Source organism: Cherax quadricarinatus, chromosome 5 (genome assembly GCF_038502225.1).
Source record: "Cherax quadricarinatus isolate ZL_2023a chromosome 5, ASM3850222v1, whole genome shotgun sequence".
Classification (NCBI taxonomy): Eukaryota; Metazoa; Arthropoda; class Malacostraca; order Decapoda; family Parastacidae; genus Cherax; species Cherax quadricarinatus.
Genome location: NC_091296.1, coordinates 71,838,276 through 71,851,834, shown reverse-complemented (window position 1 = coordinate 71,851,834; position 13,559 = coordinate 71,838,276). Strand labels below are relative to the sequence as shown.

The 13,559-nt window shown below is 39.0% G+C and overlaps 1 protein-coding gene across 4 annotated transcripts in view; it reads right to left on the bottom strand.

Moving 5' to 3' along the window:
• The window catches only part of RabX6 (RAS oncogene family member RabX6), a 54,742-nt gene extending 45,564 nt beyond the window's left edge, over nucleotides 1-9,178 (bottom strand). The window contains exons 1-2 of one of the 4 annotated variants that reach the window (XM_070104075.1): nucleotides 7,693-9,166; nucleotides 4,682-4,774 (exon numbers count right to left, since the gene is read on the bottom strand). In XM_070104075.1, coding sequence (XP_069960176.1) covers nucleotides 4,682-4,754 — 73 coding nt within the window. In that variant the 5' untranslated portion in view covers nucleotides 4,755-4,774; nucleotides 7,693-9,166. Of the gene's footprint in view, nucleotides 1-4,681; nucleotides 4,775-7,692 lie in introns of all 4 variants that reach the window. The other 3 variants (XM_070104082.1, XM_070104094.1, XM_070104088.1) reach the window with 3 other exon arrangements.
• Between the last annotated feature and the right edge of the window lie 4,381 nt (nucleotides 9,179-13,559).

Sequence of the window (13,559 nt, the reverse complement as noted above, 5' to 3'; positions counted from 1 at the left end):
GCTACCCAACTAGGGGTCCCATGAAAAAGAAGCAGAGAGTCAAGAGATGGAACACTTGCTGAGTCAGCATTGTCAGTCCTATGTCAGCCGTATTATCACCAGTATTTTAAATATCAGTGGTGATATAATATACATCCTTGTTTATCAGTATTTTCCAAACTAGAACTGATGGAGTTTTTATAAAACCTCAAAAATGCAGGAGTGTCTTCACAATGGCTTGTAGCCAGGTAGTGAGTGGTGAGTGAGAGCCACCTCAGAGGTGTAGAAATTGATGGATGATTGTCATCAATGACTGATTAAAAGTGAAAGGCAGAGATGACTAAGTGAGAATATCACCAATGGTCTATCAACCCTGTTTGGAACAAATATAATAGATACGTACTCAGCAAAAAGCAGCTAAGTGTAGTGTGAACCACAAATGTCACAACACTTGTTGCACTTTAGGAGTGAAAATTCCCACCTAAATCTACTGTTGATTTAGCTAAACCCACTGAACATACACTGCTAGGCACACAGCCTATCTGCTTAGCAGAACAAATGTAAATTACTGTCCACTAGGAGGGAGGTGAAAGTTGAACATACATATGGTGTACAGTATGTTCTCTACACTAACATGAATGGCTCTTGGGGTTTATTCAGCAAGTCAGTAAAGCAAAGGAGGTGTGCAGCCACAGGAAAGTATTGAGTAAAGACTTAATTATTGGTGTTACAGTGGCTTAACTGACAGGTTTCTATTCTTATTAGTGGTTCATGTGAACTGAACACAGAAATAACCTTTCAATGTGACAAAGGACACATTAAATACTCATAAAAGATACAGTGGTACCACGGTATATGTCTGCTTTGGAATAAGTCCAATTTGGTATACATCCTGTTTGGATGCAAAAATTTTTGCTTGGTATATGACTTCTGTTTGGAATACAACTCGCATGCTAGAACCTGTATGGGTCAAAATGAGTCACGACACTGTGCCCATTGCTACCTTTTAGTGAACAACCCGTGCTGTAACTCTCAGAATTTTCACGCGATTTTGTGTTTTTTCGTATAAATTTTTAGTAAATTCATTAACCACGAGTTCTAAGAAAGTCAATGAGAAGAGCCAAACAATAATAGTTCCTCCTCCTCCCTTTTCAGCACTATCCTAGTAGGCACTCGACTCTTTTCAGCAAAGTAAAATGAGGTTAAATTTGCATTTATTTCATCTAATTCTTTTGTATTTATGTGTGTATTTTAGTATTAACCCTTTGACTGTCGCAACCCCCAATCCTGAGGTCTCTCATGGTGTCGCAAAATTTAAAAAAAAAAAAAAAAAAATTTTTTCTTATGGAATGATGGAGAATCTTTTCCCGATTGTAATGACACCAAAAAAACGAAATTTGATGGAAAACTGACGGAATTATGCTCTCGCGAAGTTAGCGACCTCGGCGCTGTTTACAAATCGGCGATTTCGCCCACTTTGAGCCCTATTTTCGGCTAATTCCATTGTTCCAGTCGCCCAAACTCATAGCCATTTCTTTAGAACTCCATTTTTTCTATCGATTGAGTACAAAAAACTGCCCATTTACCGATTTCAACTACCTAATTATGTGGTCAGAAATTTGCAATTTGGCCAGTTTCACGAAAACTAAAAAATATGACAATTTCAAAATAAGGTCCAGAATGAACAATGCAGACATTCCTGGCTCTAAAATACCATTTTCTTTGTTCATCAGTCATGTCTCCAGGCCCCTCTGATATTACTCTTGCTTTCTATTTTGAATTTTTATTCAAACAAAAAATACAAGATTTACTGTTATGCAGACTACTGCAATACTGTAATAATTGTATAAATAACATCAACCCATTTATGACTGCATATTAGAATGGCTAGTTGGATATTTATTGGACAATGGCATCATTTGTTTACTTTTGAACATTGGCAAAAATCAAACATTTCCCCTACTTTGAGCTCCATTTCTAGGTTCTTTTTATAGCAAAATCAATCAAAATCACCTCTATTTCTATAATATGTTTTCCATTCTATCAAATGAGACCAAGAAAACGAGAATACAACCATAAATACTATACGAAAATAGACCACAAAGTCGGCATTTTAATTAAAAAAAAAGGTCAGATTTTTTTTTTCTCATTATGCACTGGGTGCTCCAGGATTTTTTTTATATGGTGCACACTGACCACACAGACCCATTCTCTCACATGTGGGCCTACCAGCTTTCTCCTGCTTGATTTGAAGCCGCTAGAATTTATGAGTATATATACACGTCAAACATAGTACCTCGTAAGACGTATATATACGGCCGCGACAGTCAAAGGGTTAAGTAGTGTTTAAATTACATATTTTAGTATTAAGCAATGTTTAAATTATTTTATACAATCCCCATCAATGTATAATATGCTAATAACAATAGGATTTTTTCATAGGAACGGATTAATCATTTTCCCTATATTTCTTATGGGAAAATTAGTTTGGTATATGTCCTGTTTAATGTAAGTCCAAGGTCCTGGAATGGATTAAGGATTATCTAGTTTTAATTAGTTACTATGTATTAGGATTAGTTTGCCCGAAATGCCTCAGCATGATAGTGGCTATCTTTGTACTTAGCAAACCAAAATTGTAATTGCACATTGTAACCCTTACAAAGAAATAAAATATCATTATTATTATTAACATTATTATTATATTATACCAAGGCACCACTGTATATAAAAAGAATGTACCAAAATGGCCATAGGTGATGTCTTTTAACTCTTTCAGGGTTTCGGCTGTACTAGTACAGCTTACGCCCCAGGGTTTTTGACGTACTAGTACGCCTAAATTCTAGTGCCCTCAAATCTAGTGAGAGAAAGCTGGTAGGCCTACATATGAAAGAATGGGTCTATGTGGTCAGTGTGCACGGTATAAAAAAAATCCTGCAGCACACAGTGCATAATGAGAAAAAAAAATCTTCGACTGTGTTTTTGGATTAAAATAGCGACTTTGCACTGTAATTTCATATGGTATTTATTGTTGTATTCTATTTTTCCTGGTCTCATTTTATAGAATGGAAGACATATTACAGAAATTGAGATGATTTTGACTGGTTTTACAATGAAAAGTACCTTGGAATTGAGCTCAAAGTAGCAGAAATGTTCGATTTTTACCAAAGTTCGAAAGTAAACAAATCGTGCCAAGCGTCCAATACACGTCAACTGGTGAGTCTAATATTCTTTCACAAGTGCACTGATATTATTTATACCATTTCTACACTAATGCAATAGTCTGCATAACAATAAATCTTCTATTTTTTGTAAGAATAAAAATTCAAAGTGGAAAACCAAAGAAATATAAGACGGGCCTGGGGATGTGACTAACAAACAGAGAACTTGTTATTTTAGTGCCAGGAATGCCTTTCTTGTTTATTCTGGACCCTATTTGGAAATTGGCATCTTTTGAAATTTGTGAAACTGGCAAAATTGCTAAAATCTGACCACTGTATTGGATAGTTGAAATTGGTGAATGGGTGGTTTCTAGTACTCATTCGATAGAAAAAAATGGAGTTCTAGCGAAATAGTTATGATTTTTGTCGACTAGTACACTGGAACTGACCGAAAACAGGGTTCAAAGTGGGCAAAATTGCCGATGCGCAAACATCGTCGAGACCGCTAACTTCACGAGAGCATAATCCCGTAAGTTTTCCATCAAATTTCATACTTTTGGTGTCATTATGATCAGGAAAAGATTCTCTATATTTTTATAAGAAAAAATAATTTTTTTTTTTTAAATTTGGGGGACCCTGAGAACCAGTCTCTGAGAGGGCCTGTGGACCCTGAAAGGGTTAAAGACGCTAGTATTGGACATTGGCAAAATTAAAGCAAAGGGATTTGACATGTTATAATGAGTTTTAAACAAATGCACAGAGCTAAACTATTTGATCTGGAAAATCTTTGGTGAAATTGTCTTACAAGATGATAAACCAAATGAAAGGACCTTTCATAAGCAGGCCAAATTAAAGTTTATTATAGAACAATATACAAAATGATTACAGCATTAAGAAAAAGAAACAAAGCTGAAGAGTCTTGAATGACGTTTCTACAGAATCACATTTTTAAGTAACATGGTGAACAATAACAAAAGGTGACATATCAGGATGTTGCACAGCTTGGTAAATACATCATCTGACTAGTCAGGTCAAACTTTTAGCCCAATGACATCATTACATCAATCAGATGTGGCAGTGATGTACTTTGACCTCACTAATCAGGTCTACAGGTGTAACAGAAAATAGTTATTTTTACAAACTAAAAAATTGCCACAGGATACAAATCATTTATGGTAGACTGCAACAAATCAATGACTAAATTTGAAATAGTTTTCAAAGTAAAGAGATTACTGCAGTATGAATGTTAAGATAAGAGGACAGCATTGTTGGACTTTTAACATTTAGTCTGTAATCTGAGAGACCCTTGGTCTCAAGTGTTTTTTTTTTATTAATGAGATTTGATTATAATGATGTTGCTACCAAACGTTGATTGTCGTGGATATTTATTTTAATTTTTAATATTCTGTAGTACAACTTTTTCCGATTATTTAAAAAGAAACTGTATAGCCATAGGTATGAAGTTTTTCATTTTCATAAAGCTAAAAATTAAAAATACAATAGCAAACAAATTTAACTACAGTACTAAGCACTTGCATCCATACCTCTGGCAATTTCACATGCCATTAATGAGCGACTGCCACCCAAGTTGTGATAGGTTCCTGTTGATGACGTCATGTCACCCAAGCCGTGAATGGCTGTGAATGATGATGTTAGCACCAGAAATGATGTAGATGTTTAAGCATTGCTCCAACCTAAACTAGTAATACCCTGATAATGAGAAACTGAAATAGTTTTGCCAAGGTTTTCCCTCTGACATATGTATATTAAAAACTATTGGTAATTTATACAGAATTCCCTCTGTAATAACCATCACATGAAAAAACATATTTTTTGAGAATCTGACATTTTGAAGGTACTTATTGCCCTAGAAGCCCCCAATTCACAAGTTACGTGAATTCCTAAAAGTAACATGGACATAGAATTTGCGTACAATACAAAAATCTATGTTTCAGATTTGTGCTCATTTTGTGATTTTCTGAGACAATATACACTACCTTTTACAATTTAACTAATTAATATTTATATTCATAGGAATCTCTGAAATGAGAAGAATTTTGGCACCTCACAAAAATGGTGATTTGACAGAACACTGTAGTATATACTCATCGGTACAAATCAGAATATAGTATAGTCTATTTTTTTTAAGAAAATGGCATATTTGCAAATTCTGAGACACCAATACAATACAACTTGGGTATTGACCAGACCAGCTTTTTTTTTTTTTTTAGTTTACTGTACTGTACAGTATATATTTATTTTTCCATTACTGAATATTTTTTTTCAGAAATAGAGTAAATCCCTATTGTTACAAATTTGTACTATACAATATAAATAATGCTATGATATGATTTTGCAAAACTAACTTAAAAATTTATCAAGACACCCTATGGCCAGGATGTTACAAAGTGAAAGAGAGTACGTATATTTACAAGATTAAAAAAAATATAATTATTTATTTCTTAAGAGCTATGCAAATACAGTAATTATACACTAAAAATAACTACATTTTGAGTTCCATCTTATTAAAATACAGATATAATTTGATACAATATAAGGCTCAGAAGAAAGGTATTAATTATGCAAATGCATTTCAGGCAAACTAATCTTAAGGCTTTTACTACTTACTATATATCTAGACCTAGAATAAAATTTAAGTCAGTTTAGCTTGGGCAATTCATTGCAATCATATGTATGATGAGATAGGTTGCAAATGAGGAACTGGACAATTGCAAATAAATTACATTGAAATTACATCACACCCTTGCCGTGTGAAGCGAGAGCTTTAGCCACCAGGCCACCAGAGCCAATTATTATACAGATCTTGTCAGTCCTGAATGAGATTTGGTTAGCTGTGACCCAAGTTGATAGTTTAACAAGTTTAGCATTTACTGTGTTATTGAGTGTAGCCAGATGAGGATTTAAAATCACAAAAATTGTATTAACAGCAAACAGAATTGGTTTAAGTTCCTGTGAAGCATTGGAAAGGACACTGATGTAGAATAGGAATGTCATAATATTAATTCATGAGGGTAGAATACAGTGTTGAAGGATGTCCGAGACCACTCAATGAAACTAACACTTTGTAAAGAATAATTTTAAAATTTCGACTAAATACTGTACTGGCTTATTTTACCAGTGTATGTCAAGGCAAAGGTATTGGCTCACAGTTTAAAATTTCTGAAAACTGTTCAGCCAACTAAGTTTTTTTTATAATATAAGCCACTTTAGGTGCCCTTCATCTGCAGAGGAAATAGTAAAACTGAACTGCAATTCATATCTGGTTTCATTTTGCAGACTGCTAACCTCTATTCAAGTTACATCTAACAAGCATTTTCAGCAATATCATGAGCGATCTCCATTTTTAAAGCTAACAGAGAATAAACAATATCTAGACCTCTGGTTATATAGCATGCCCTTTACATCATTTATACAGGTGCCTGAAATTTACTGTGGAACTGCATCCTAACACTTATGTATGCTGACAGTGGCAATGGTGCTCTGGAATGTTGAGATACATAATAATATATATTGTACATGGTAAAATACTTGAGGACCATGTCCCAAATTTGTGAGAGATGATTGGAAGTGTAAAATAAATCCAGTCTTGCCATATGCACAATACAGACAACTGTTAACATCTATGGTCCAAGACTTTTTAACCTGGTACTAGCAGACCTCAAAAATATTGCCAGAACAAAGGTAGAAGCTTTCAAGAAAAGCCTCAACTACTAGCTTCTGTAAGTGACAGATCAGAGAGGCTGTGATGGTTATATAGGCCAACAGGGTGCTAGCAGCAACAGCCTGGTTGACCAAGTAATCAACAGAGTAGCATGGGCTCAGACCAGCTGGAAGGGTAGAACCCTCAAAACTAACCACTTTATTATATTCATGGGGCAAGTGCTAAACCTGTAGGGGTCATACAGCACCTGGGAAATGGGAGGCAATCAGGTCTGATCCAAGGAAGGGGAAGGCAGATAACAGTCCTTGGATTATGAGCCTTTCACCAACATCAAGGTTCCTCCCTTGGGAGAGACTGTTAGATATGCTTATTTAAGTTAAACACAGTTGGGCTCACACACTTGTAAATTTCTACGCTAGCCACATTATTATAGTTAAATAATGGTGATAAGTAATGAAGATCTAACTTAAAATAAGCCAAAATATTGCTACCAAAACTGAGCTTGTGGGATGCCAGTAATTTTGAGATACAGACACAGCCTTTCTCTTTCTCTCAACAATTATGTACATTCACTTGCCATTTACAGACCAACATAGAAGTAATATTAAAGTATTCAAGGTGTTACACAGCACATGGAAAATGGAAAATAATCAAGTTTGATCCACAGGAAGGGCAGTGCCAAATCCTTGGAAGAACACTTCAATAGATCTATTAACATGAGAGGGGAAGTGCTAAATCAGTAGGTAATCATATGGCACCTGGAGAATGGGATACAATTAAGACCCAATTCAAGGTAGGAAGCAACTGATCCAGTTCCTTGGATCAAGAGCTTTTCACCTTAAAGGATTCACAAACACAGCACTGACACATTACCTCAAGTGTGAGGCTTAGTGGGTCATCCTAGGTCATCTTCAGTCCATGGTTCTTGTCCTCTTCGTCAGCCTGGTAGGGCTACTTCCCGGGATACTTGTGTAGGCCTGGGCTACAGCATCTACCTGGTAGGGCTACTTCCCAAAATACTTGTAATGTAGGCCTGGGCTAGTGTCTGCCTGGTAGGGCTACTTCCCTAGACACCTTATATAGGCCTGGGCTACAGTGTCTGCCTGGTAGGTCTACTTCCAGGGATACTTGTGATGTAGGCCTGGGCTGGTGTCTGCCTGGTAGGCCTACTTCTAGGAACACTTGTGATGTAGGCCTGGGCTACAGTGTCTTCCTGGTAGGTTTACTTCCAGGGACACTTGTGATGTAGGCCTGGGCTACAGTGTCTGCCTGGTAAGTCTACTTCCAGGGACACTTGTGATGTAGGCCTGGGCTACAGTGTCTGCCTGGTAAGTCTACTTCCAGGGACACTTGTGATGTAGGCCTGGGCTACAGTGTCTGCCTGGTAAGTCTACTTCCAGGGACACTTGTGATGTAGGCCTGGGCTAGTGTCTGCCTGGTAGGTCTACTTCCCTGGACACGTGATACAGGCCTGGGTTACAGTCAGCTTGGTAGGTCTACTTCCAGGGACACTTGTGATGTAGGCCTAGGCTACAGTGTCTGCCTGGTAGGTCTACTTCCAGGGACACTTGTGATGCAGGCCTAGGCTACAGTGTCTGCCTGGTAGGTCTATTTCTCTGGACACGTGATACAGGCCTGGGTTACAGTCAGCTTGGTAGGTCTACTTCCAGGGACACTTGTGATGCAGGCCTAGGCTACAGTGTCTGCCTGGTAGGTCTACTTCCAGGGACACTTGTGATGTAGGCCTAGGCTAGTGTCTGCCTGGTAGGTCTACTTCCAGGGACACTTGTGATGCAGGCCTAGGCTAGTGTCTGCCTGGTAGGTCTATTTCTCTGGACACGTGATACAGGCCTGGGTTACAGTCAGCTTGGTAGGTCTACTTCCAGGGACACTTGTGATGCAGGCCTAGGCTAGTGTCTGCCTGGTAGGTCTACTTCCAGGGACACTTGTGATGTAGGCCTAGGCTACAGTGTCTGCCTGGTAGGTCTACTTCCAGGGACACTTGTGATGCAGGCCTAGGCTACAGTGTCTGCCTGGTAGGTCTACTTCCAGGGACACTTGTGATGCAGGCCTAGGCTACAGTGTCAGCGTCGTTGGTCGACCTCCCAGGACACTTGACATAGTCCTGGGCTACAGCCTAGGAATCGCCTCCCTAAGAGGCAGACTGTCAGTCGGGATTTCCTCCCAATATTTTCGACTAATCTTCTTTGCCCTTGGTCAAATATACATTTTTTTGTACATATATTCACGTCAGACACTAAATTAAGGATGTTATATGGCAGAAATGGAGTAATAATTGATATCGGGCCACACCTGACAGCAAAATTGTTGTCTACTATCAGCTGAGAACACTGCAACCAAATAAAAACTTCGTTTATTTTAACATTACAATAAATATGTGGAGACTTCAACATATCTATATATAAAATAAGGTACATTATAAAACAAAACTAAAATATTTTTTAGTGATATATATTTGATGATACAAGGATACGATGGTTTTTGTTTTGGGCGCCAGATTTGAATGCCGTTTTGGTACTCATGTTTCACCTCAGTGACATGTTCTACTCATTTTATTTGTACTGAATGTTATATACGTAACCTAAAACTCTCAGAAGTGAATTAAAGCAGGAAATTCATCTTATGTGATGAAGTATAACAGGAAATTCATCCTGTGGTGGATTATTATAATCAAGGGGGAAGCGCTAAACCCGGAGGATTATACAGCGCCTGGGGGGGGATGTGGAAGGCATTCAGGCTTAATTCGGGGAACTGGAGCACAGATCCAATTCCCTAAATCAAGAGCCCCTCACCAACATCAAGGAACCTTCCTTGAGGGGATCCTGTGGTGGAGTACAACAGGAAATTCATCCTGTGTGATGGAGTATAACAGAAAGCAAACAAATTTTATTTCTTTTCACGATTACATTGAGATTATGACATTACAACAATGAGTTGCAGTGCAAAGAGAGCCACTATCATGCCTAGGTATTATGGGCAGACTTAATTTAATGGCTTACAGATTACTTAATACTAAATAAATTGATCATGTATGGAGTATAACAGGAAACTCATGCTGTGTGATGGAGTATAACAGGAAACTCATGCTGTGTGATGGAGTATAACAGGAAACTCATGCTGTGTGATGGAGTATAACAGGAAACTCATGCTGTGTGATGGAGTATAACAGGAAACTCATGCTGTGTGATGGAGTATAACAGGAAACTCATGCTGTGTGATGGAGTATAACAGGAAACTCATGCTGTGTGATGGAGTATAACAGGAAACTCATGCTGTGTGATGGAGTATAACAGGAAACTCATGCTGTGTGATGGAGTATAACAGGAAACTCATGCTGTGTGGAGTATAACAGGGAACTCATGCTGTGTGATGGAGTATAACAGGAAACTCATGCTGTGTGATGGAGTATAACAGGAAACTCATGCTGTGTGATGGAGTATAACAGGAAACTCATCCTGTGATGGAGTATTACAGTAAATTAATCCTGTAAAGGAGTATAACAGGAAACCCATCCTGTGTGATTGAGTATAACAAGAGACTCATGCTGTGTGGTGGAGTATAACAGGAGACTCAGGCTGTGTGATGGAGTATGACAGGAAACTCATCCTATAATGGAGTATAACAGGAAATGCATCCTGTGATGGAGTATAACAGGAAAAACTCATCCTGTGATGGAGTATAACAGGAAACTCATCCTGTGTGGAAATAAATGGTATAAAATACCAACACATGGAAAAATAAACACATAAGCAGTATAATGTGATCTTTTATTGACAACGTTTTGCCCACACAGTGGGCTTTATCAAGTCACAAACAGATCTACCTGGGTGAAAGGTACGTGAGTATTTATAGGATGGAGTCAGGTGGAGAATGCTGGGTAGCTTGCATTATTATTATAATCAAGGGGGAAGCGCTAAACCCGGAGGATTATACAGCGCCTGGGGGGGGGGATGTGGAAGGCATTCAGACTTAATTCGGGGAACTGGAGCACAGATCCAATTCCCTAAATCAAGAGCCCCTCACCAACATCAAGGAACCTTCCTTGAGGGGTGGGTAGCTTGGATCTGATAAGGACCAGTACGGGACTGGCGGGTGCATATGTAGTTCTTTGGGAAAACGATGAAGAAGTTTCTTGGCAAGGGGTTCAACTATGTTATAGAAACCGTTGCTTTGATTTAAGTTGTTGGATATACAGTGGACCCCCGGTTAACGAACTTTTTTCATTCCAGTAGTATGTTCAGGTGCCAGTACTGACCGAATTTTTTCCCATAAGGAATATTGTGAAGTAGATTAGTCCATTTCAGACCCCCAAACATACACGTACAAACGCACTTACATAAATACACTTACATAATTGGTCGCATTTGGAGGTGATCGTTAAGCGGGGGTCCACTGTACAGATAAGTGATGACTCCAGGATTCTGCAGTATTGAGTGCTTTCTTCTCTGGTGATAAGTCTTGCATTTCTGTAGTTGATTAAATGAGTGTGTGAATTTCAGTGTTGAACACAGGCATTCCTTAAATCATCCAATCTGCCTGTGCACTTGTGTTTCAAATATGTGTTTGGAGGTCTCTGGATGTTTTGCCCACGTATAGTTTGCTGCGGTTATTACAAGAGATTATGTATACCCCTGCAGAGGAATGAAACTTGTCCTGTCTATTATTGGTAATGTCCTTGATGGTGGTGGATGTGGAGGTAGATGTTCTTGGAATGAGGTATTGGAAAAGATGTTGGAAACGTGTTTGGCAATGGAGTTGGTGGAGAGGACTGTAAAGTATACCTTGGCTAAAAGAGGCCAATATATCTGAAATGCGTAGGGAGTCACTGGTGAGAGAAATAGCAAACATTGAACTTAAGCTAAAGGAATCTTATAGGAGTCAGGAATCGCGGGAAGAACTAAAAGCCATAAATAAAATCGAAAGAAACCCAAAGTATTTCTTTTCCTATGCCAAATCAAAGTCGAGAACAATGTCCAGTATTGGGCCCCTACTTAAACATGATGGGTCCTACACAGATGACAGCAAGGAAATGAATGAGCTACTCAAATCCCAATATGACTCAGTTTTTGGCAAGCCGCTAACCAGACTGAGAGTCGAAGATCAAAATGAATTTTTTATGAGAGAGCCACAGAATTTGGTTAACACAAGCCTATCTGATGTTATCCTGATGCCAAATGACTTCGAACAGGTGATAAATGACATGCCCATGCACTCTGCCCCAGGGCCAGACTCATGGAACTCCGTGTTCATCAAGAACTGCAAGAAGCCCCTATCATAAGCTTTTACCATCCTATGGAGAGGGAGCATGGACACGGGGGTCGTCCTACAGTTACTAAAAACAACAGACATAGCCCCACTCCACAAAGGGGGCAGTAAAGCAACAGCAAAGAACTACAGACCGATAGCACTAACATCCCATATCATAAAAATCTTTGAAAGGGTCCTAAGAAGCAAGATCACCACCCATCTAGAAACCCATCAATTACACAACCCAGGGCAACATGGGTTTAGAACAGGTCGCTCCTGTCTGTCTCAACTATTGGATCACTACGACAAGGTCCTAGATGCACAAGAAGACAAAAAGAATGCAGATGTAATATATACAGACTTTGCAAAAGCCTTCGACAAGTGTGACCACGGCGTAATAGCGCACAAAATGCGTGCTAAAGGAATAACAGGAAAAGTTGGTAGATGGATCTATAATTTCCTCACAAACAGAACACAAAGAGTAGTAGTCAACAGAATAAAGTCCGAGGCAGCTACAGTGAAAAGCTCTGTTCCACAAGGCACAGTACTCGCTCCCATCTTGTTTCTCATCCTCATATCTGACATAGACAAGGATGTCAGCTACAGCACCATGTCTTCCTTTGCAGATGACACCCGAATCTTCATGACAGTGTCTTCTATTGCAGACACTGCAAGGCTCCAGGCGGACATCAACCAAATCTTTCAGTGGGCTGCAGAAAACAATATGAAGTTCAACGATGAGAAATTTCAATTACTCAGATATGGTAAACATGAGGAAATTAAAACTTCATCAGAGTACAAAACAAATTCTGGCCACAAAATAGAGCGCAACACCAACGTCAAAGGCCTGGAGCTGATCATGTCGGAGGATCTCACATTCAAGGACCATAACATTGTATCAATTGCAGCTGCTAGAAAAATGACAGGATGGATAATGAGAACCTTCAAAACTAGGGATGCCAAGCCCACGATGACACTCTTCAGGTCACTTGTTCTATCTAGGCTGGAATATTGCTGCACACTAACAGCATCTTTCAAGGCAGGTGAAATTGCTGACCTAGAAAATGTACAGAGAACCTTAAGGGTGCGCATAACGAAGATAAAACACCTCAATTACTGGGAGCACTTGAAGTTCCTGAACCTGTATTCCCTGGAATGCAGGCGGGAGAGATACATGATTATATACACCTGGAAAATCCTAGAGGGATTAGTACCGAACTTGCACACGAAAATCACTCACAACAAAAGCAAAAGACTTGGCAGACGATGCAACATCCCCCCAATGAAAAGCAGGGGTGTCACTAGCACGTTAAGAGACCATACAATAAGTGTCAGGGGCCCGAGACTGTTCAACTGCCTCCCAGCATACGTAAGGGGGGATTACCAATAGACCCCTGGCAGTCTTCAAGCTGGCACTGGACAAGCACCTAAAGTCGGTACCTGACCAACTGGGCTGTGGCTCGTACGTTGGT